This window comes from Mustelus asterias, chromosome 2, assembly GCF_964213995.1.
Source record: "Mustelus asterias chromosome 2, sMusAst1.hap1.1, whole genome shotgun sequence".
Lineage (NCBI taxonomy): Eukaryota > Metazoa > Chordata > Chondrichthyes > Carcharhiniformes > Triakidae > Mustelus > Mustelus asterias.
In genome coordinates this window covers 154,803,642-154,827,723 of record NC_135802.1, presented here as the reverse complement: position 1 = coordinate 154,827,723, position 24,082 = coordinate 154,803,642, and the positions used below count along the sequence as shown (strand labels likewise).

Below are 24,082 nucleotides of genomic sequence, written 5' to 3'. Positions count from 1 at the left end.
TTAGCACACTGAAATCATGTGGCTGGGTGAAATTCCTCTCTGACTCATTGATCAATTTATTGTAAACTGATTAACGACAGTGTTAAAACAGCACCACAGGAATTTTATGCAAATATGTCATCAGTGCATTATAACAGGCGGACTTTTCCCATCCCACCCACCACGGGAATCGTAGCGGACCCAGGTGGACCATGCAAAGGTTCATTGACCCCGGGTGGGAATTTCCAGCCTTAGGGTGAGCGCAGCTGGAAAATCCCGCCCAATCCATTTGAGCCTCCACCTTCCCACTGGTTAGAACTTATTACAGCTAAGAATGGCTATTCCATTAGCATTTCAACAGATAGAGTCATAGAGGTTTACAGCATGGAAACAGGCCCTTCGGCCCAACTTGTCTATGCTGCTCTTTTTTTTAAAAACCCCTAAACTAATCCCAATTGCCCGCATTTGGCCCAGGGAAAAAAGTCCTAGTCTATCCAGCCTCTCCTTATAACTCAATCCATCAAGGCCCGGTAGCATCCTAGTAAATCTTTTCTGCACTCTTTCTAGTTTAATAATATCCTTTCTATAATAGGCCCTCCAATTGTATACTTATGGTGGAAAGTATTTACACTGAAGTCACATGTAAATCTCTGGTGAAGGAAACAGCTGAAACACCTGTACAGTGAATACTGAGAAAAAACAAGGAGCAAAAAACACAAACATTTCAGAAGTAATTTTTTATTTGGGGTGAACATTGCTTACCCCACCCAGATGAGGAAGTTGGAATCTCAGGTTCGCAATGATTCCGCTAATTAATTATTGTCACCACAGGGGTTTTTCTCAGGTAGCAATGTTGGATACTCTGTGGGGATTGAGTAAGTCTGTTTTTCAGTCAGTACAGTCCCATGTGCATACCTGTCTGCCTATGTCAACAAATAGCACAAACCATTTCCAAAGCAGTGACAAGTCTACCACTTGTAACAGGGTAAGCACATAAAGTGCTTCAGGAAACAGCCAATCAGCTTTCTTATATGATAGACCAAATAACATACCTGGATCATGGCCAATACATTTGGCGATGTAATGTTTGCTATTCTCGCATGAACTGGCCTACTGAAACCCCAAACTGGCGGCAGCTAGGACACTCACAATATTGGCAGCATCTGTAAGGAGAGAAAAGAGCTGAAGTTTCGAGTCCAGGTGACCCTTAGTGAAAGCTAAAAGGCATAGAAAGTGGGAGATATATATACAACACGAAACGTCAGCTCTTTTCCCTCCCTACAGATGCTGCCAGACCTGCTGAGATTTTCCAGCATTTTCTCTTTTGGTTTCAGATTCCAGCATCCGCAGTATTGTTTATCACTCACAGTATTGCATTGCCTGCCATCTTGGTTAAGGAAATGAAATGGGTGTCTAGGGATGTTATGTAATGTAAAGCAATACATCTCTGTTTGATTAGTCACGTAACCTGTAGTGACATCATTAGAGACATCCATGGGTTTTTTCCTTCTCTTTCATCCTGGATTGTAAGCTAGCAACACCTATCTAATAAATCTCGGCTACCTGGTTAAGTAACCCACTGTGTGGCAACCTCTTCATCCTTTTATCTTGCTGTACAAGTGAGCAGACCACATTAATATATAACAAAGGCCCAGACTGGAAACAAGCTTTAGGTCCCTGATTTGCAAGTTTGAGTCCCCCGCCACGAGACCGATCTGCTGGCTGCACTTAAACCGGATCATGGTGAAACGTATATTTTTCATATTTACTGACCTGAATGTGAATGAATGCAAGCGCACCATCGAACTTCACATTCAAAGAACACAGGCTATAGCTTCCTCCATGTCCCCGATCCCCTCCCCAGCCCCAGTTATTGATCCTGCTCCCTGGCCTCCTCTCCAGCTCTGCCCTGCTACCTCTTGACGAGGAGCCTGGCTGCTACAGCGCTAACAGAGGCCCATGTGTGGTTTACACCTCGCCAGTTCCATTGAACTGAGTCCCGATGGCTGTCGGTAGCAACCTGGGCATTGTCCAATCAGATGAAGGGAGTTTATCCTATGCCCAAAATGTGCACTGGCACCAAGGAGAGGGCATAAAATGGTTCCCATGCTCTTGACTTGCCTGACACTCCCACAATGGTTCGCCTTTTTTCCAAATATATAGATTTGAAGAATTGACCGCCTACTAATGTCAGTAAAGGAGCTGGAGATAGAAATACAATCATTTTCAACATATGAAAGTTTTTTTGTGAAGGAATTGCAGCCGATAGGATAGAAAGCCATTAAGAAATGACTGAAATGAGCTCAGTAATACCGTGTTCTCCAGTATACTCACCACTTTCCAGTAACCTCGGACTCTCGTGTTACACATAGATATATTGAATATCGAACATCCTATTTCCTTCCTACCTGCAGAGACTGAGTCTCATTATACGCACTGCCCATCCATCAGGCTTTGGATTTTGCCACTTGGGTAGTTTGCCTTGTGAGGCATCCATTTCCCACATCTCCTGCGCTGTTCGACATTACCAAAAATGGCTACTGCCCTCATGCTGTGTGGTTGAAAATAATTCCACTGTAACCATTGCTGCTGCTACTTAATCAATGCTAAATAAACCAAAAGAGAAAATACTGGAAAATCTCAGCAGATCTGGCAGCATCTGTAAGCAGAGAAAAGAGCTGACATTTCGAGTCCAAATGACCCTTTGTCAAAGCTCAACAAAGCTTTGACAAAGAGTCATCTGGACTCGAAACGTCAGCTCTTTTCTCTCCTTACAGGTGCTGCCAGACCTGCTGAGATTTTCCAGCGTTTTCTCTTTTGGTTTCAGATTCCAGTATCTGCAATAATTTGCTTTTATCCAATGCTAAATAAACCTTCCCCTCCCTCACCTGAAAAGTGACACTTTAAACATGAGTCACTTTTTATTCATGCTCACCACCCCCACCCCACTGAGTACACCCCTTTCACGATTCTGCAACAGGTTCTCTTGTTTAAGTTCATTTATTAGTGTCACAAGTAGGCTTACATTAACACTGCAATGAAGTTACTGTAAAACTCCTCTAATCACCACACTTTGGCACCTGTTCGGGTACACTGAGGGAGAATTTAGCATAGCCAATTCACCTAACCAGCACGTCTTTTGGACCGTGGGAGGAAACTGGAGCATTCGGAGGAAATCCACGCAGACACTGTGCAGGCTCCACCCAGACAGTGACCCAAGCCGGGAATCGAACCCGGGTCCCTGGTGCTGTGAGGCAGCAGTGCTAACCACTGTGCCACCGTGCCACCCCTTGTTTGGCATCCAACAAGGTCTTGACAATCATAAACATCCTTCCCTATTCCCAGTGTCTCTTCCTTTGGCTACTTTGCATATTTTACATCCTAAAATGTCCAATCCTTGTCTAGATTTATGAAGATACCAATTGGAGTGACTCATTCTGCTGCTGATGCCTGTAAGTGAGAGGGTGAGTGTCGGTGCGAGGACATTTCTGTGCATGCTCCCTGAAGCAAATGTTAAAGGTCCCAGCATCGCAACCATTTCCCTGGATCTCTCAACATTCCCCCTTGCTTCTAGCTCCTGCAATGAGAAAAGGCAGAGAAAATGCATTGAATTCACTTGTCATCCGATTTTTCCTTACTGTTTTGTTGACGCAAGTGTGATGTGTCACTGATGTATGAGTCAGAAAAGTGATTTTTGAAAAACTAACATTAACTTGCTCTTCATAAACTAGCTGTAGGTGCAGGACCTCCCACATCTCCCCATCACCTTCATTCAATGGGATCCTATTATCTCAATGGCTGTTTTGCCTGCTAGACTAATTGATGACTGCTCTATTATTCATTTGAATAATATATACATTTTTCTTGCATGGGAACAGTATGTTTATTACTTTCAGACACAAAACTGACTCTTTAACAACTACAGAAGAACTTGTATAATTTCTCTCAAGGAGTTTACGTAAAGAAAAAGGGTTCGTCAATGGGGGACGATTGAATTGCAAGACTTTCCAGTGAGATAATTTTATTTCCTTATATTTGCTGCTGCACTTTGAGGGTTAATTTCAATCTGCAATCGGTAAAGTTTAAACTAGGCTATTGATGGCAGCTACCTGTACTCCACATATCTTTGCTGACCTTGTGAGGTTATTAAACTTCTTCCTTCACTAGAGTATTGTTGGGGGCAAGATATTGCTTGTGCCATCTCTTTCCGTGTGGCTCTTGCTGCTATATTAACACACCTACTGTTCAATTTATCCACCGCCTAATTTAATAAGAAGAATATATCAGTTGTTTAAAGGTTTGCTGATCATCTTTTAGTTGTTCCTACAGGGTCCATTTTTCCACCTTGCTGCATCGGATTCAGTTTTACGGGCAGTCCAGTTTTAATCTCACAGCTCCATGCGCAGAGTAACTATTCCTCCACCCACTCACCCCAGGCCTCCCGAGTACACAGCTTTACCTTGTGCTTTGTCATCGCAAGTAAACTCAATATTAAGAACACTGAGGGGAGACGGTGGTGTCGCAGTAATGTCATTGGACAAGTAATCAGAGGCCCAGGCTAATGCCCCAGGGACATGGGTTCAGATGGCAACTAATGGAATTTTAAAAAACATATCTGCACACACAAACACGTGTGCACACACACACACAGATGTGTGCACATACGCGCACACACAAACAAGTGTGCACACACACGTGTGCACACACACAAACATGTATGTGCACACACATGCACAGACACACACATACACATGCGCATGCACACACACATGCACATGCACAGACATGCATGTGCGCACACACACATACATGCGCACACACACACATGCACACACACACAGACATGCACGTGCTCACACACACACACACACATACACACACACAAGCCAACATGTTCTCCAAACACATAGCAATGTGGTTGACTTTTCACTGCTCCAATCTGAAATGGCCTAGTGAGCTCAAGAAGATTTAAGGATGGGCAACAAATGCTGGTTTTGTCAGTGATCTCCAAATCCCATCAAAGAATAAAAAAATACTAAAATTGGTCAGCAGGAAAAAGGACCCCAGTGTTATTGTGCACAGATCGCTCAAGGAACGTGACCACTGCTGAGATGCCAAAGACAAAACATGCTTACCCCAAGACAAAACAATCAGGACAGTGGGTTGTATTAGTGCAGGTCAAATATCCTTTATCCATGTATCAGAACACTGAATACATCCAAAAACAAATACATCATCGACCTTTAGCGCGGGAAGTCTAGTTGTTTGTTTGCACTGTTTACCTTGTCAGTTTTGTGGTGAACATATCAAAAAGAAACTTATTACAGGTGCCCTGTATTTATTATTCGGTGATACATCTTACTTTCTGAGCCATTTTACTGACTTCAGACTATCACTAGCTTAGGCTATTGTGATGTGAGTTTATACACAGTATCTGAAAAATGAAATGATCTGAAATCCAAAATACAATCGTCCCTGTGGGTTTTGGATAAAGGATACTCGACCTGTAGAAATAAGCTCACATGAAAGGAGATGATTCTGTTTTGATACAGGACTTTGGTGAGATTGTTTCCAGAGTACAGCACACAACTGAGATTCCCTCAGTGGAACCGGTTCAGAGGAGAGCCAAAAGATTGATTCTTAGTTTAAAGAATTTTAGTTACCTGGATAAATGTAAAGAGGTGGGCTCCGAAAGCTCATGATTCCAAATAAGCCTGTTGGACTTTAACCTGGTGTTGTGAGACTTCTTACTATTTACACTAAAATTAGCTTTGACTCAGAGCGAAAGCAAAATAACACATTTGCTGGAAGTCTGAAATGAAAACAGAAAATGCTGGAAACACCCAACAGGTTTGTGAGGAGAGAAACAGAATTAGTGTATTAGTACAATGACCTTTGCAAGGGAGCTAGGTCAGCTCTTGGCCATAAATGTGGTTTAATAGTTAACATAAACATCTTCCATGTGGTCCCTGGACTAATTTTAATCAGCTGAGGGAGCTGATTAGATCATTTCCAGATTACTCCCCCCATTTTTGGCCTTGAGTTTCTTATTTCTTTTGTCTGTCTCCCTCCCGCCCCCCCTGGAGATTTACATGATTGCAGGAGGAAGTGTTCAGACAGGCATCAGGGACATGGAGCAATTTTGATGAACCAGCAGTACTTTCCCTGCCTGTCATTTCACAAATAAACTAACCCTGCAATCAATGGCAGTCAGAGTGGCGCAATGGGCCAATTGGAATCCCTGTGTCCCTGTGCCGCACTTCCGTGGGAATTGGAATTTTGCGGGTGTTATTTTTAATCAAGATTGGTGGCATCAAATATCTGGGTTAATGGGGGAGGGTGAATATTGATGTGGGATCCATTATCGCAGCTCACCCGTTCCCTCTTATTGTGGTTTGGGAGGGCGGGGGGAATATGGGGTAAATAGTTTGTGTATCCAGCTAATCTCGGAGAGGAACGTGGGGCTAAAGATGACACATTGTGGAAGAATAGCTGCCAGTTCCGCTTCGAATGCTCCCATTGTAATGGATGCCTGTGTATGAAACGGGTGTACAAATTTGGAATGGTTGATTTGTCTACAACAGCTGATGGTGGGTCAACTCAAAGGGAAAGACCATCTTGGAAAACGACCAGTTTTGTTTGCATTTGAAACACCTTTGGCTGCCAGAACCCACTTACTGGCCAACAATGTAAATTCCTTGATTTCTATAACCCCCCCCCCCACTCCCCCCCACCTCCCCCCCCAACCTCCGCCACCCATCTCCCGTGAATCATGTCCGCCCGAGATTCGTATGATCCCGCGCGAGGCCAACGGAGAATGCCGTTCTCCGAGCCTCACCCACCCCTGGAATCGGGGCAGGCATGCCGGTAAAATTCCGGCCATAGGCTTTAAACCATGCAGGCCTCTTAATGGAACAAGTGCATGTCGTCACTTCGGGTGATGTTCCTTGTCCCGAGTGTGTTGTTCCGGTGCCCCTTGTTACCTTGATGACTGTTGTTTGTGACCTCTGGGATTGATGGTAGTTCTGTATTTAGTACAGCAGTGTGCCAGGCTGGCAGTGCCCAAAGGACACTCCTGCCCCCAACCTCCCGGGAAGACCTCAATGGCCTCTGGTCCTACCGGTGAGTCCATCACATCTGGTCCCCATTGATGGTGCGAAGCCGATTTCTCAGCTCTCTCGCAGTCTTACCGCTTGCCCCACTGGCCGGGTAAGATCGCGGCCAATGTCTCTGCTGGGTGAATGATCATGTCGAGCTGCTGCTGCGTTTTGAATCTGGAAGATTTCACGTTCTGTTGTAGCCTCCTCAACATTTTCCATGGGGAGTGCTGCTCTTGACAGCATGTCTTCACTGTTCATCTGTCTTCCTTGCTTGTCTGTCACATCCAGATCTTGGCAAATGAAGTTACAGCCTTTGTTCTGGAGCAGTTAGTAGCTGTTTGTGAAGGGGCTTGTGAGATTCCACTGTTACTTTGTCTCTCCCAAGCGGGATATGCTCACAGGTAAAAACAATAGCCAGACATAGAAAGGGAAGGGCTCTGTAAAGATGAGAGAGCATTCCATGAGGGGATGGAGTTGATGAAGATGAAAGGGTGTGATAGAGCAAGACAGCGCAGACCACGACAAACAGATATCTAGGAAACTTTGAGAAGTCATTTGAGTGTGAGGAAGTGGGCCGGCAGGGCAGGTATGCGAGCACCTCACACAGGTGCCAGTCCTTGTATAGGCAGTGCCAGCAACGGGACATGACCACCGACGGCCCCTCGAAAGATGTCCTGTTCCGGTACTGTCCAGGCCTCTGCATCCTCCTTCTTCTGGCCACCCTTTGAGGAGACTGCTCTCCCACCTCATGGCCGTCAGCGGCAGTCCCCTGCACTCCTTCCCCAGGGCCTGCACTCCTTCCTCAGGGCCTGCCACTGGCTGCTCCTGGAGTGGCCTCTCTACGCCCTCCATCTCCTGAGCTGCCGCCTCCTTCTCCTCAGCCGCCACCATGATGGCCAGTTCTAAACCAATGGGCCTGTGATCCATTCTGCACGATGGCGGTTGATGCTGGCAACACAACACAGTCTGTGGTGTCATGTGTCACCTGATTAGGTTGCCTCCATTGGCCTCGTGAACATGGCCGGCAGGGAAAGCATAAGATTGGTGTGTGGGCATGGCCATTGCACTCCCTTGAGCCATTGCCATGAGTGCATCTACAGCATTCCCTTCCAGGCATCTATTGTATGTCAGGTACACGGGGCAGGGACAGACTCCTAATTATCACAAGTTGGGTTCCATTCACTGTAGAGTACATGCAGTATGAGTGTCCGTGTTAACCAGAGCACCCCTGCTTGGAGCAACAGCTGTCTGAACTGATGAGCCCTCAAGCAGAACATGGTGCCCTCCCCCCGCTCCCCCCATCCCTTGCCTCGCTAAAACCCCATCACTCAATCCAGTCCCTCACCACACCCTACAGCCAGAAAATGGAACAGCCCAATGGCTGCAAACAGCAGCCTGACCAGCACTCAGTGAAGCACAACACCCCACCCCACAGAGTCTACATGGAACATCTCTGGGCCTGGGGACAGCACTTCCAGCTCTCGAGGCAGTGCCCCACGGCGAGCAGAAAGTTCCCAGGCCCTGCCTCCATCCTCCCCTGCACTCCGTAAGGCTGTAGCCCCATAAGACTTACCTCCTTACTCCTGTTCAACGCTGCCACGCCAACTGCCGACTTTTATACAGCCGCTGTAAACCCCGCCAGCATGATGTCATGCCAGAGAGGGGGGAGACGCTAGCGGGGGCAGAGATTCTAGTCGTGCACCCGCTAATAACGTATGTAAACGCTAATGTCCGTTACCTTGATTTCCGTCCATACCAAAATCTTAGGCTGGGAGACACATGGAGGCCCAGCGCGAATCGGGTGAATCGGCCAACGCTTGAGTCTCCCGGCCCGCTGCGCTGATAAATTAGCACAGAGGGATGGGAAAATCGCCCCCCCCCCCACCTTATTCCTCCGATCTAAAACACAGAGGCACATGATACTGGATCTCCACCTCTCTATACTGCTCAGGGTTTTTTGAGCCGCTAAGTCCGTTGCTTTCCTCCGCCAACCTGCTGGTGCCAACCTTACCAGGGGGCAGTACCGGTGCGGAGCCCAGCGGCAGCCTCAAGGGGAAGGAAGAGATTTGTTTCTTTATGGTGGTGGAGGGCAGCTGGGGATGCCGGCGACAGGTTTTTGGGTGGTGGAGGGTTCGGGGGGGGCAAGGGAGGGTGGCAGTGCTGGCATTGACTGTTTGAACATAGAACATAGAACATTACAGCGCAGTACAGGCCCTTCGGCCCTCAATGTTGTGCCGACCTGTGAAACCAATCTAAAGTCCATCCAACCTACACTATTCCAATGTCATCCATATGTTTATCCAATGACCCTTTAAATGCCCTTAATGTTGACGAGTCCACTACTGCTGCAGGCAGGGCATTCCGTGCCCTTACTACTCTCTGAGTAAAGAACCGACCTCTGACATCTGTCCTATATCTATCGCCCCTCAATTTAAAGCTGTGTCCCCTCGTGCTAGGCATCACCATCCGAGGAAAAAGGCTCTCACTGTCCACCCTATCTAATCCTCTGATCATCTTGTATGCCTCTATTAAGTCACCTCTTAACCTTCTTCTCTCCAACGAAAGCAGCCTCAAGTCACTCAGCCTTTCCTCATAAGACCTTCCCACCATGCCAGGCAACATCCTGGTAAATCTCCTCTGCACCCTTTCCAATGCTTCCACATACTTCCTATAATGCGGTGACCAGAACTGTACACAATACTCCAAGTGCGGCCGCACCCTGGCTCCGAAACTCAATCCCTCTACCGTGGCTCTGAGCGTGGAAGGGGCGGCGACAGATGCCAGCGACTGTTGGGAGAGAGTGGGGTGCCGGCATTGACTTTTGGGGGGGTAGGTGCTGGCTCTGATCGTGGTAGGAGGGGAGGGGATGGTGAATGCCGGCTCTAACCGGGGAGGGGGGGGGTCGGCGGATAGATGCCAGCAATATTCAGGGGCAAGGTGGGGCGGGGGGGCGGGGGGGGGGGGGGGGTGCAGAGCCGTCATTGACTGTTTGAGGGGGTTTGGGGGAGGGGCAGCATTGACGGTTTGAGGGGGTTTGGGGGAGGGGCAGCATTGACTGTTTGAGGGGGTGTGGGGGAGGGGCAGCACTGACAGAGGGTGTGTGGGGGAGGGGCAGCACTGACTGTTTAAGGGGGAGGGGTTTGCTGGCTTTGATCGTGCAGGGGGGGGGGGCAGTGGGGGGGTGGGTGGGTGATGAATGCTCATTCTGATTGTGGGCTGGGTGGGGTTGGGGGGGGGGGGGGGGGAGAAGGAGTTTAGGGGGAGCACCTGAGACTCCCGTGGTGGGGTGGGGGCGAGGTTACTTTTTCCTCTGATTGGGACGCCCATTAGACACGGTGTAGCCGGGTTTTGCTGGAATGTTTAGGCCCCACCTCCTACATGACGGTGTGAAACACACCCACCTGTTTTTTTTGACAGAGTGTGCCATGGTCTGGAATGAAAACTGACCTGTTTTTCTGGAGAGAACCACACCGTTTTTCTCACCGGAACCAACACTGCAATTTTGTGGTAAGATTTTGCCCACTGGCTTTTCAATGCAGATTTATTTAATTAATTGAATATAAATCCTATCAGCTGCGGTGATGGGATTTGAACTCATCTCCCTGGATCATTAGCTCAGGTCACTGGATTATTAGTCTAGCTACTATTCCCTGGAACTTCCCTCTTTGTGTTTGATCAGTGGATTCGAATGGTTTTCTTACGGACTGCAGTATATTTGCTACTTAAGCATCAAGCAGACAGAATTGAGTTGTGACCTTTCTGAATGACTGAGTTGTATTTTCTGCACTTGTATTTTAACACACTGCTAATGAAGGTCAGAGTGATCAAAACTCTAACTCCAGAAACATCCAGTCAAATCGTGAAAAACACCCAACCATTTTGCCAGAAAACATTACAAATCAGATTTTTCTCAGACACTGAATCAGACCTTGGCGAGTAAATCAGTGACTAATAACAATACGCTGGAATTCTAACATGAATAGTGTCACCCTCTGAGTCAGAGAGTGGTGAGTTCCAGTCCCGCCCAGGGGACCTGACCACATCATTCCAAGCTGGCACTTCAGTGCCGTACTGAGGGAGTGCAGTAATGTGGGAGGTGCTTCCTTACAGATGACACATTAACCTGAGACACTGGATGGAAAGGATTCATTGAATCATAGAATCCACAGTGCAGAAGGAGGCCATTCGACCCATTGAGTCTGCACCTACCCACAATCCCACCCAGACCCTATCCCCACAACCCCAAGCATTTACTCGAACGAGTCCCCCTGACACTAAGCAGCAATTTAGCACGGTCAATCCCTCTAACCTACACATCCCGGGACACTATGGGCAATTTAGCATGGCCAATCAACCTAACCCGCCCATCTTTGGACTGTGGGAGGAAACCGGAGCACCCAGAGGAAACCTACGCAGACACGAGGAGAATGTGCAAACTCCACACAGACAGTGACCCAAGCCGGGAATTGAACTCAGGTCCCTGGCGCTGTGAGGCAGCAGTGCCAACCACTGTGCCACCGTGCCGCATTGTGTGATACTTATTCAAAGAGTGGCCCCATTTCCTACGCCCGATGAACAGGCGGGGAGTGCATACCCACCAGAGAGTGAACTGGGGGATGGGAGATCCGGATAAAAGCAAATTACTGCAGATGCTGGATTCTGAAACCAAAAGAGAAAACGCTGGAAAATCTCAGCAGGTCTGGCAGCATCTGTAAGGAGAGAAAAGAGCTGACGTTTCGAGTCCAGAAGGATATAAGGACTCTCTCCTTTCTCTCCTTTTGATGCTGAGATTTTCCAGCATTTTCTCTTTTGATGGGAGATCAGACTTGCTTCAGTTGAGGCCTGTACTCGTTCCTGCACTTTCAGGACAAAACCAATTCCATACTCCGCATACACCGGAAAAAAAAACAATCCTGTCGCAAAGAATAAACATTCAGCCCCACATAGCAAAGAAATTTCCAAACACTACTGAACTGCCCCCATATTTCCAATTGTTTACACAAATATTTGTCTCACTGGGTCTCCAATTGGAGTTGACCAAGAATGGGGCTAAGTTGATTGTGGTGCTCCTGTTCATGTCGGTTCAGAGACTGCGCTGCTTTGGTTGCAATGACTCCTTGGCACTGAAGAAGCTCGGTGCTGGCACTGTTCATGTTCCTCATTTCATGGCGGGATCTTCTGTTCTGATGTAAAATCACAGACCTGGAACATGGGTCTCAGTGGGGGACCATTTTGGGAACAGTGATCACAATTCTATAAGTTTCAAGATACTTGTAGAAAAGGATAGAAGTAGTCCCAGAGTGAAACTACCAAACTGGGGGAAGGCTACCTACGACAGTATTAGGCAGGAGCCAAGGAATATAGACTAGGGGTGGCTGTTTGAGGGTAAATCCACATCTGATATGTGGAAGTCTTTTAAAAGTCAGTTGCTAACAATTCAGTCCCTGTAAAAATGAAGGATAAAGATGACAAGATTCGGGAACCCTAGATGACAAGAGAGATTGTGAGGTTAGTGAAAAAGAAGAAGGAGGCATACATAAATTTCAGGAAATTGAAAACGGATAAGGCTCCTAAGGAATACAAAGATAGCAGGGAAGAGCTTAAACAGGGACTTGGGAGGGCAAAAAGGGGCCATGAAATGTTCTTGGCAGGCAGGATTAAGAATAATCCCAAGGCTTTGCATATATAAGAGGAAGAGGGTAGCTAAGGAAAGGGTAGGTCCACTCAAGGACAATAGAGGGAATTTGTGTGTGGAGCCAGATGAGGTGGGTGAGGCCCTTAATGAGTACTTTGCGTCACTATTCACAAAAGAGAAGGATGTGGTGGATGGTGAGTGTAGAAAAGAGAATGTTGACATTCTAGGATATGTTGAGATAAAAAAGGAGGTGGTATTGGAGGTTTTGAAAAACATTAAGGTGGACAAGTCCCCAGGGCCAGATAAGGTCTATCCCAGAATCCTGAGAGAGGCAAGGGAAGAAATTGCTGAGGCCTTGGCAAAAATCTTTGTATCCTCTTTAGCCACGGGCAAGGTACCAGAGAATTGGAGAGCAGCTAACATTGTTCCTCTGTTTAAGGGCAGAAGAGACAATCTGAGAAATTACAGGCCTGTGAGCCTTACATTAATGGTAGGGAAATTATTGGAGAAGATTCTTAGGGACAGGATGTACTCACATCTGGAAAAGAATAGGCTTATCAGCGATAGGCAGCATGGTTTTGTGAAGGGGAGGTCATGTCTCACAAACTTGATTAGAACATAAGAACATAAGAAATAGGAGCAGGAGTAGGCCATCTAGCCCCTCGAGCCTGCCCCGCCATTCAATACGATCATGGCTGATCTGAAGTGGATCAGTTCCACTTACCCGCCTGATCCCCATAACCCCTAATTCCCTTACCGATCAGGAATCCATCTATCCGTGATTTAAACATATTCAACGAGGTAGCCTCCACCACTTCAGTGGGCAGAGAATTCCAGAGATTCACCACCCTCTGAGAGAAGAAGTTCCTCCTCAACTCTGTCCTCAACTGACCCCCCTTTATTTTGAGGTTGTGCCCTCTAGTTCTAGCTTCCTTTCTAAGTGGAAAGAATCTCTCCACCTCTACCCTATCCAGCCCCCTCATTATCTTATAGGTCTCTATAAGATCCCCCCTCAGCCTTCTAAATTCCAAATTTGAGTTCTTTGAGGAAGTGACAAAAAAATTGACCAGGGCAGGACAGTGGATGTTGTAGATATGGACTTTAGTAAAGCCTTCGATAAGGTTCCTTATGGCAGGCTGATACAGAAGGTGAAGTCATATGGGATCCGAATGGTAAGATGGATAGACTGGCTTGGGGCATAGAAAGCAGAAAGTAGCAGTGGAAGGGCACTTTTCTAACTGGAGGTCTGTGACAAGCAGCGTTCCACAAGGATCAGTGCTGGGGCCTCTGTTGTTTGTAATATACATATAAATGATTTGGAGGAAAATGTTGGCGGTCTGATTAGTAAATTTGCAGATGATACAAAAATTGGGGGAGTAGCAAATAGTGAGGAGAGTTATCAGAGGATACAGCAGGGTATAAATCAGCTGGAGACCTGGGCCGAAAGATGACAGATGGAATTTAACCCGGAAAAATGTGAGGTGATGCAATTTGGAAGGTCTACTGCAGAAGGGAAGTACACAGTAAATGGTAGAGCCCTTAGAAATATTAGCATACAGAAGTGTACAGATCCATATTTCCCTGAAAGTGGCAACTCAGGTGTACAAGGTGGTCAAGAAGGCGTATGGCATGCTGGTCTTCAATGGTCGGGGCGTTGAGTATAGGAATTGGAAAATTATGTTGCAGCTGTATAAGACTTTGGTTCGGCTGCATTTGGAGTATTGTGTACAATTCTGGTCGCCACACTACCGAAAGAATGTTGATGCATTGGAAAGGGTGCAGAAGAGATTTACCAGGACGTTGCCTGGTTTGGAGGATATGGACTATGAAAAAAGGTTGAACAAATTTGGATTGTTTTCATTGGAGCGTCGGAGGATGTGGGGGGACCTGATAGAGGTTTACAAGATTATGACAGGCTTGGATAGAATGGATAGTCAGAGTCTTTTTCCCAGGGTCGGAGGGTCAATTACTCGGGGGGCATAGGTTGAAAGTGAGAGGGGGAAAGTTTAAAAGAGATGTAAGGGGCAAGGTTTTCACACAGAGGGTGATGAATGCAGTGCTGGAGGAGGTGGTGGAAGCAGATTCTATAACAACATTCAAGAGGCATCCGGATGGATACATGAATCGGCAGGGCATAGAGGGATAGGGACCACATAGAGGTAAGAAAATATTAGAGGGGCATCTTTGTCGGCACAGGCTTGGAGGGCCAAAGGACTTGTTCCTGTGCTGTACTGTTCTTAGTTCTTGTTCACTAACTCTGCTTCTCTCTCCACAGATGCTGCCAGACCGACTGAGGTTTACAACATTTTCCAGGTTTTTCTCCCAGCTTTCCAGCATCAGCAGTATGTTGCTTTTCCATTGGGAAGGTGATAAAATTCCTGGTGCTCTACAAACAGTGGACCTGCGTCCTCCTTGGCTGCAGCTTGCAGCAACTGAGAAATGTTAGTCATGTCACTTGCTGGACGTTGGAATGAGCCCAATGCATAAACGTGCAGGGCTATGGTGACCTTGACAGTCGCAGATCGCTTTAAATCAAAGGCTTCCAAAGACGCCAGAAGAAGTGGTAAGCCTGACGATTGGGAGTAATTTAGAACCCAGTAAAGAAGGACCAAGAAACTGATTAAGATGCTGTAAAAGAATCATAGAAATCATAGAATCCCTACAGAAGGAAGCCATTCGGCCCATCGAGTCTAGACTGACAACAATCCCACCCCAGGGCTTATCCCCACAACCCCACACATTTACCCCGCTAATCCCTCTAACCTACACATCCTGAGACACTATGGGCAATTTAGCATGGCCAATCCACCTAACCCGCACATCTTTGGACTGTGGGAGGAAACCGGAGCACCCGGAGGAAACCCATGCAGGCACGGGGAGAACGTGCAAACACTACACAGACAGTGACCCAAGCTGGGAATCGAACCCAGGTCCCTGGAGCTGTGAGGCAGCAGTGCTAACCACTGCGCTACCGTGCCGTCCAAAAAGTTGTAAAAGCTTTTTTCAGCATGTGAAAAGGAAAAGATTAGCAAGGACAAATATTGGCCCATTGCAGGTAGGGACAAGAGAATTTATAGTGATGGTGAGGGGAATGGTGGAGAAACTAAACAGTTACTTTGTGTCTGCCGTCACAGAAAAAGACACAGAAAATCTCTCGGACATACGAGGTGACCAAAGGGTTTGTGAAACTGAGGAACTAAAAGAAATTGGCATTAGTAAAGAGATAGTACTTGAAAAGTTATGTGGATCAGAGGTCGATAAATCCCAAGGACCACACAAGCTTCATCTCGGAGTGTCGATAGAGGTGGCTGCAGAGGTAGGTTAAAATTCACCCGTCTTGCCCGCCTCAGGAATCGTAGCGGGCGAGACAGAAAACCAGGTGAGCTTGGGAGGGAATTTCCGGTCTTGGGGCGCGTGAGGCCGGAGAATCACACCCATAGTGGATGCACTGGTGGTTATCCTTCAAACTTCCATCATTTCTGGAAAGGTTCTCTCAGACTGGAAAGTAGTAAATGTAAAACTACTGTTTAAGAAGGGAGGAAGAGGGGGAATAGAGAACCACAAACCTGTTAGTCCGACCCCAGTAGTAGTGAAAATGTTAGAATCTATTATAAAGAATGTGATAACTGGACATTTAGAAAAGAATGGTAAAATTGGACAGAGTCAAGATGGATTTATAAAAGAGAAATCATGTTTGACAAACCTTTTAGAGTTTTTTGAGGATTTTACTTGTAGCACTGATAAAGGAAATGTGGTGTATTTGGATTTTCAGAAGGTTTTTGATAAGGTCCCACACAGGAGGTTAACAAATAACATTAGAGCACATGGGATTGCGGGAAATATACTCATATGAGTTGCAAATTGGCTAACAAATAGAAAGCAGAGAGTCAGAATAAACAGATAATTCTCAGAATGGCAGTTCCACAAGCATCAGTGCTGGTCCCCAGCTGTTCACAATCTAGATAAATGATTTGGATGGATGGGGGGACCAATTGTAATATTTCCAAATTTGCTGATGACACCAAGCTGTGTGGAAACATAAATTGTGAGGAGGATGAAAGGAGGCTTCAAGTGGATTTGGACAGGCTAAATAAATGGGCTGGGTCATGGCAGGTAATAGACAATGTTTCTTGTTGTTGTGGCAGAATTGCATTTTTAGTGCCATGCCCATGGCATTTACAGAATGGTACCAACCTTCCTGCTGACGCTATTCCTTAAAGCTCATTCTCACATTGTGGCATTACTGGCAAGGCTGGAATTCTTGCCCATCCCAAGTTGCTCTGAGACTTATAATTGATTTCTCCAACTAAGTGATTTGCTAGGCCATTAACAAAGGTGTGGTGACTGGAGATACATATAGGCCAGAGTGAGAAAGGCTGGCAAGTTTTCTGCCCTGTATGTTAGCTAGTTTTTATTTTAAGGGGGTGTAGTATAAATGTAAGAGGGGAGTGCACAGAGGGACCTGGGTGTCCTTGTGCACCAGTCACTGAAGGTAAGCGTGCAGGTGCAGCAGGTGGTAAAGAAGGCAAATGGTATGTTGGCTTTCATTGCGAGAGGTCTCGAGTACAGGAGCAGGGATGTGTTGTTTCAATTATCTAGGGCCTTAGTGGGGCCACACCTAGAGTATTGTGGCAGTTTTGGTCTCCTTTTCTGAGGAAGGATGTTCTTGCTCTCGAGAGAGTGCAGTGAAGGTTTACCAGGCTGATTCCGGGGATGGCAGAACTGATGTATGAAAGACTGACTAGGTTAGGATTGTTATCGTTGGAGTTCAGGCGAATGAGGGGGCTCTCATAGAGACTTATATAATTCTAACCGGACTAGACAGGGTAGATGCAGGGAGGCTATTCCCGAGGGTGGGGGAGCCCAGAACCAGAGGTCACAGTCTGAGGATTCAGGGTAGACCTTTTAGGACGGAGGTGAGGAGACATTTCTTCACACAAAGAGTGGTGAGCCTGTGGAATTCATTACCACAGGAAGTAGTTGATGCCAAAACATTGAATGTATTCAAGAGGCAGCTGGATATCTCACCTGGGGCGAATGCGATCAAAGGTTATGGGGAGAAAACAGGGATTAGGCTATTGAGTTGGACGATCAGCTATGATCGTAATGAATGGCAGAGCAGGCTCGAAGGGCCAAATGGCCTCCTCCTGCTCCTATCTTCTGTGTTTCTGTGTTTCTATGTAAGGAAATCTTGCTGGAATAAATAAGACTTTGGTGACATCACATCTGGAATACTGAGTACAGCTTTGGTCTCCTTACAGAAGGAAGGATAGATTTTCCCCCAAGGGAGTTGACTAAATTGATTCCTGGGATCTGAAGGCTGGTCTACCAGGAGAGATTAAGTAGGATAGGCCCATATTCTTTGAAGTGCAGAAGAACAGGAGGTGATCTCATTGAAACAAATTAAATTCTTAGAGGGATTTACAGAGTTGATGCCGAGAGGATGTCTGCCCTGGTATCAGGAGAGTCTAGAACCAGGGGTCATAGTTTCAGGATAATGAGCCGGCCATTTAGGACTGAGATGGGGAGAAATTTCTTCACTTAATGGGGTTATCAATCTTTGGAATATTCTACCCCAGAGGGCTGTGGACGCGCAGTTGTTGAGTTTATTCAAAGTTGATCTCAATGAATTCTGTGATTCCTTTAATGTTCAAAATCTATTGAACATTAAAGGAATCACAGAATTCATTGAATTCCTACAGTGCAGAAAGAGATCATTCGGCCCATCGAGTCTGAACCGAAAACAATCCCACACAGACCCAATTCCTGTGACCCCACACATTTACCCTGCTAATCCCCATGACAGTAAGAGGCAATTTAGCATGGCCAATCAACCGAACCAGCACAGTGCCACCATGCCACCCATGAAGAGATAGGACAAATAAGTGGCGATTAGCCAGATCTTATTGAACAGGGAAGCAGGTTGAGGGGCCATATAGCTTATTCATTTCTTGTAGTCTTGTGTGCCAAGGACCGTCGTGAACCAGCAGACATTCCTTTAATGACAATCCAACAGCTTCAGAGTCACCTTTACTGATATCAGTTTTTTAATGATTTTTAAACAGAATTCAAACTTTCAAACTGCCAATGGGATTTGAACAAAATTCTCTGGATTAAAACCCCAGGCCTCTTGCACTGATCCCGTAACAATATTATTTGGCAATATTATCAACAACATTCTGAAGCAAAATTATCTACAGTTGATAATTATTTATATATAGTTTATTATATATATATGTCATTCAAGATGGCACCGGAGCGAGGGCACTTCTTGCAAGCTTTCTAATTCCCTCCAATTCTATTTTTTACTCTCGTTCTATGCTTTTAAAACTGTCTTATAAACTCTCTTAACAATGCTACACCCTAGCTATGACTGTAAGAATACATTTTGCACCTTTTCCTTCTCCCCTATGTGCTCTATGAACGGTATGTTTTGTCTATATAGTGCGCAATAATACTTTAATACAATAATCCAAGCAATACTTTTCACTGTATACTGGTACATGTGACAATAACAAATCAAATCAAATATGTATATTTATATGTATTTATACATACATTCAGGTACCTCATATTTCTGAAATAGCTGATAAGTGCTGGAATTTCTATTCATATTGTAAAATAGCTCAAACTAGGAAGATTTCTGTTAGTTTAATTCTAATAGGGAGATGCCAAACCGAAAACAAAAGAGGAAGCAAAACCCACAGAAACATGTCAGCCACTTGTTAGAATTTTGGGGGTAAACCCTCCCGCAATGGGAAATTCAATTCGCAAGCAAAGCTCCCGAATTCTAGGTAGATTTCAGAGCGGAAACCGCCAATTGTAATTGCATTGTTAGGTATCAGAATGGATTCTTTTCTCCACTTACGTTTGACCTGACCGTTGCTCGGCTCTTTGTGGAGTAGCCTGGAGGGAATTCGTGACAGTCTGAGAAAAGTGGCAGAAAGGTTTTGGTCTTGTCTGGGTGAATCATTCCCTTTGGGAATGGGAAACGAGCGAGGGAGATTTAAGCGTGTGTGGCGCTTCGGCATCATCTGTGGGAGCTGACATTGAAATAGCCGATTGGAAGAGTTCCCATGGGATTTCAGCGATCAGCAATGAGGGTTCCTAAAGCTCATAGTCTTGTATATTCCAGCCTCTCCCAACTTCTCTTCATGGATCTGGACTAGGAATGTGTGTGTATTCATCAACTAGACAGCATCCTCTCCACCTCCCCGGTTGAGCAACAACCCAGGAGAGCTAGTTAGTTAGCTGCAGACAGGGGCACCAGGGTGAGAATGCAGCGCCACATCACAAACCTCGTTTACATGACGTTAATCATTAAGCCACCAGACATTCTGAAACTTGCAATGGAGGGGGAGGGGGTTTGACAAAAACACAACTTCAGGCACAGCAAGGGGGAAAGACTTGATTCATTCATCTTCAGCCCAGGGAGCCCTGGATTCCAGTTGAGTAACTGAGCTTGGTCAGTGCTGCCAAGGGATTTGCTATTTATTAAAACCAACGGATGGAACATCTTCTGAGTCCCAGCAGTAATCCCCTGAGCACTCTGATCTCCAGTATTTAATTTGTAATATCATTAAATTTTCACAGGGCATAATCAAAGATACGTTCACTAATTCCATTCCCCCCCCTCAGTGGCAAACATTCACTTAAATGGGTCATTTTGTCTGTGGGTTCTGATGATAAATGGGTGCTATCACTCCGGCTGCCAATACATCACTCCCAATTTTCTTTTGACATGTATAATATTAACTTGCAGGTTTGTCTGGGACCAAGTGGGGTGAATCCCAACCTCACTGCTAGGCCTAACTCATGTCCATTCCATTTCCACTTAGTCAAAGCATAGCATCATATTTTGGTTTCGAATCTACCACAGAAGGTTACTATCATTCCAAACTTCCATCAGCAGACATGTCATTGTGGAGCCAACTTGACCCCAAAGACACACTGCTTATTCCCCCTCAGGGACGATAGTTGTTAGTTAATTACTGGCGGTATGGCGGCACAGTGATTAGCGCTGCTGCCTCACTGAGTCAGGGACCCGGGTTTGATTCCAGCCTTGGGTGACTGTCAATGTGGAGTTTGCACGTTCTCCCCTGTGTGGGTTTCTTCTGGGTGTTCTGGTTTCCTCCCACAGTCCAAAGATGTGTAGGTTAGGTGGATTGGCCATGCTAAATTGCCCCTAGTGTCCAAAGATGTGTAGGTTGGGGGGATTAGCGGGGTAAGTGCATGGGGTCAAGGGAATGGGGTGGGGTGTGGCCTGGGTAAAAAGCTTTATCAGAGACTGAGTGCAGACTGGATGGGGCAAATGGCCTCCTTCTGCGTTGTAGGGAATCTATGATCTAATTGTTAATTGTCAGATAACAGACATTTTCAGTTTTTACCATGAGTAGGCAGAAAGCAAATGCCAGGTTTTTCTTGAGGGCAGCATTTATGAACAGTGCAACTAACCATAAAGTTTCTGAGTCCATTGCAATCATCTTCACAGGGTGGACACACAGCATATCTCACTGAATAATGGTGCCATCAGGTTAATGATGTGCATAGGCTGAGTAACATCTGTTTTCAGTAGTGGTGAGGATTGCACCATGCATGTGTAGGAATGTGTTTCCATGTCCAATTTCCAGATAATGGGGGAATCTTGACATCCCGCCCGCCACGGGAATTGTAGTGGGCAGGGGGCGGACCATGCAAAGGTCCGTTGACCTCGGGTGAGATTTTCCGGTTTTGGGGTGAGCACGGCCAGAAAATCCCACCCAATGTCTTCTAGCAATTGTCATTCCAAGTTGTAAGGCTTTCCTTCTCTGTCTTCTGTAAGGGCCTTTTACAGGAACAAAGGTCATTGATCCATCTTAGCTTGTCCTCCAATCTACTCATCAAAGCATCCAACTGTTTCCGAAATGATTCCAGGCTTTTGCTTCCCCCCCACAACGTACTGACAAAATCCACTAAATATTGAGTAATTTTGATCTTTTGAAATCAGCAAATTCTCCCTCAGTGTACCCAAATAGGCGCTGGAGTTTGATTTGATTTGATTTGATTTATTATTGTCACATGTATTAACATACAATGAAAAGTATTGTTTCTTGCGCGCTATACAGACAAAACATACCGTTCATAGAGAAGGAAATGAGAGAGTGCAGAATGTAGTGTTACAGTCATAGCTAGGATGTAGCGAAAGATCAACTTAATGTAAGGTAGGTCCATTCAAAAGTCTGACAGCAGCAGGGAAGAAGCTGTTCTTGAGACGGTTGGTACGTGACCTCAGACTTTTGTATCTTTTTCCCGAAGGAAAAAGGTGGAAGAGAGAATGCCCGGGTGCGTGGGGTTCTTAATTATGCTGGCTGCTTTGCCGAGGCAGCAGGAAGTGTAGACAGAGTCAATGGATGGGAGGCTGGTTTGCGTGATAGATTAGGCTACATTCACGACCTTCTGTAGTTTCTTGCGGTCTTGGGCAGAACAGGAGCCATACCAAAGCTGTGATACAACCAGAAAGAATGCTTTCTATGGTGCATCTGTAAAAGTTGGTGAGAGTCGTAGCTGACACGCCAAATTTCCTTAGTCTTCTGAGAAAGTAGAGGCGTTGGTGGGCTTTCTTAACTATAGTGTTGGCATGGGGGGACCAGGACAGGTTGTTGGTGATCTGGACACCTAAAAACTTGAAACTCTCGACTCTTTCTTTGTCCCCGTTGATTTATACAGGGGCATGTTCTCTACACTTCCTGAAGTCGCTGACAATCTCCTTTGTTTTGTTGACATTGAGGGAGAGATTATTGTTGCTGCACCAGTTCACCAGGAGTGTGGCAACTAGGGGATTTTCACAGTAACTTCATTGCAGTGTTAATATAAGCCTATTTGTGACTAAATAAGCTTTATTTATTCTTCACTTTTCACTGATTGGTGTTGGTGCAATCATGAGTTGACTTGAAGCCAAATCCCCTGTGTTTTGTGGGTTTTAGAGAACCATTCATTTGGTAAGCAACAAGAAATACATAATTTAAATGAAATCCACACTGTCTATTCAAATGTAGAGTTAAAACTTTAATCAAAGAAGTCACGAGAAAGACAGCACATGGTGCAGTGCAAAACCTTTAAGTGAACTTCACTGGCTTGATTTGTACAGAATAACCAGTCTGATCTAGCTGAGTAAGAGACTGCTGTTGATTTACCCAATGACAGCTCTTCCAAGTCATTAAAAATGCCTTTACGAGGTAGCCGTGTAGACAATTGTTGGTCTCTTTTGAAGCTGAAGAACTTCTGATATTGAAGATTCAGTCTGAAGCATGAGTAGGCAAACTAAAGATTACGAAAGTCTCTCATTAAGAACTCAAACTCCACATCGCTCCATTTCATCAGCACCATGAAGAATAAATAATCCTAAATCTGGTCCAATATATACTTTCATATTCTGCTACTGCAGTGCATTGAAGTAAAGGTTATGGAAAACCTATGTCCCCTGTCTATGATAACTGATGATCCATGTTTTATGTTTAACGCACTTGCCATTTTACCAACTGTCCAGTCAAGTAACATACTTTATAAATCGAATGCAATAGATTCCATTTACGACATGCATTAAGATGTTTATTTCCAGTATCCGAAAGATATTGAAGTGCCTTTCTGCACATTTCAAATGGAAATGTTCATATTTAAAAGTCACTGAGCTTTGATGTTCATTAAGATCAAATAAACGTTGGTTTAATTGCCTGGATTAAAGATGTGTTCCCTTCGAATGGTACTTTGCATGAAAAGTAAATGGATCTTTAATGGAGCTTTAAATAACATCGGCTGTACATCCTTCTGAAATGCACAGCAAGCAAAACAGCCATGTAACATTTGTAAACTGAAGTTACCTAATCAATTAACAACTCTTAGAACATCATTGAAAGAAGCACATCACTCAGGAGCAACCAATAAGAATGAGTGATTCCAAACAGTAACTAGTGGTAAAATTGCATTACCTCAAAAAGTCTGTAAAATTAATAACAGAAGCTCATTACGGTCCATGCTCCAGAGGAATCACACAAAAAGGATTGCCATTAAATCTAGTTAAGTTTCATTGCTTCATGCATGGTAAGGAAAATTCTGCAATTTTTCTCTCTCTATGAATGGCATTACTCAAGCTTTTGCAGCTCAGTGTGAGGATCCAGGATGTAGTGATGTAGGAATTGGGTAGTGACAAGAGACAATATGGTTAAGGGTAACATGATTTACCTGCAATATTCCATCCCAATCCTGACTTTCCAGTAGCTATGTCTCAGTAATCCCCTCCACAACTGGTTCCGTGCAATGTATTATTGCCTCCAGTTAAGACCATAAGATATTGGAGCAGAATTAGGCCATTCGGTCCATTGAGTCTGCTCCG

General features: G+C 45.4%; 1 protein-coding gene across 1 annotated transcript in view; it reads right to left on the bottom strand.

Annotated features, from left to right (window-relative positions):
* Positions 1-19,982, bottom strand: part of LOC144479967 (uncharacterized) — an 89,822-nt gene extending 69,840 nt beyond the window's left edge. Inside the window, exon 1 of the mRNA XM_078199102.1 lies at positions 19,583-19,982. Coding sequence (XP_078055228.1) covers positions 19,583-19,748 — 166 coding nt within the window. The 5' untranslated portion in view covers positions 19,749-19,982. The remainder of the gene's footprint in view (positions 1-19,582) is intronic.
* Between the last annotated feature and the right edge of the window lie 4,100 nt (positions 19,983-24,082).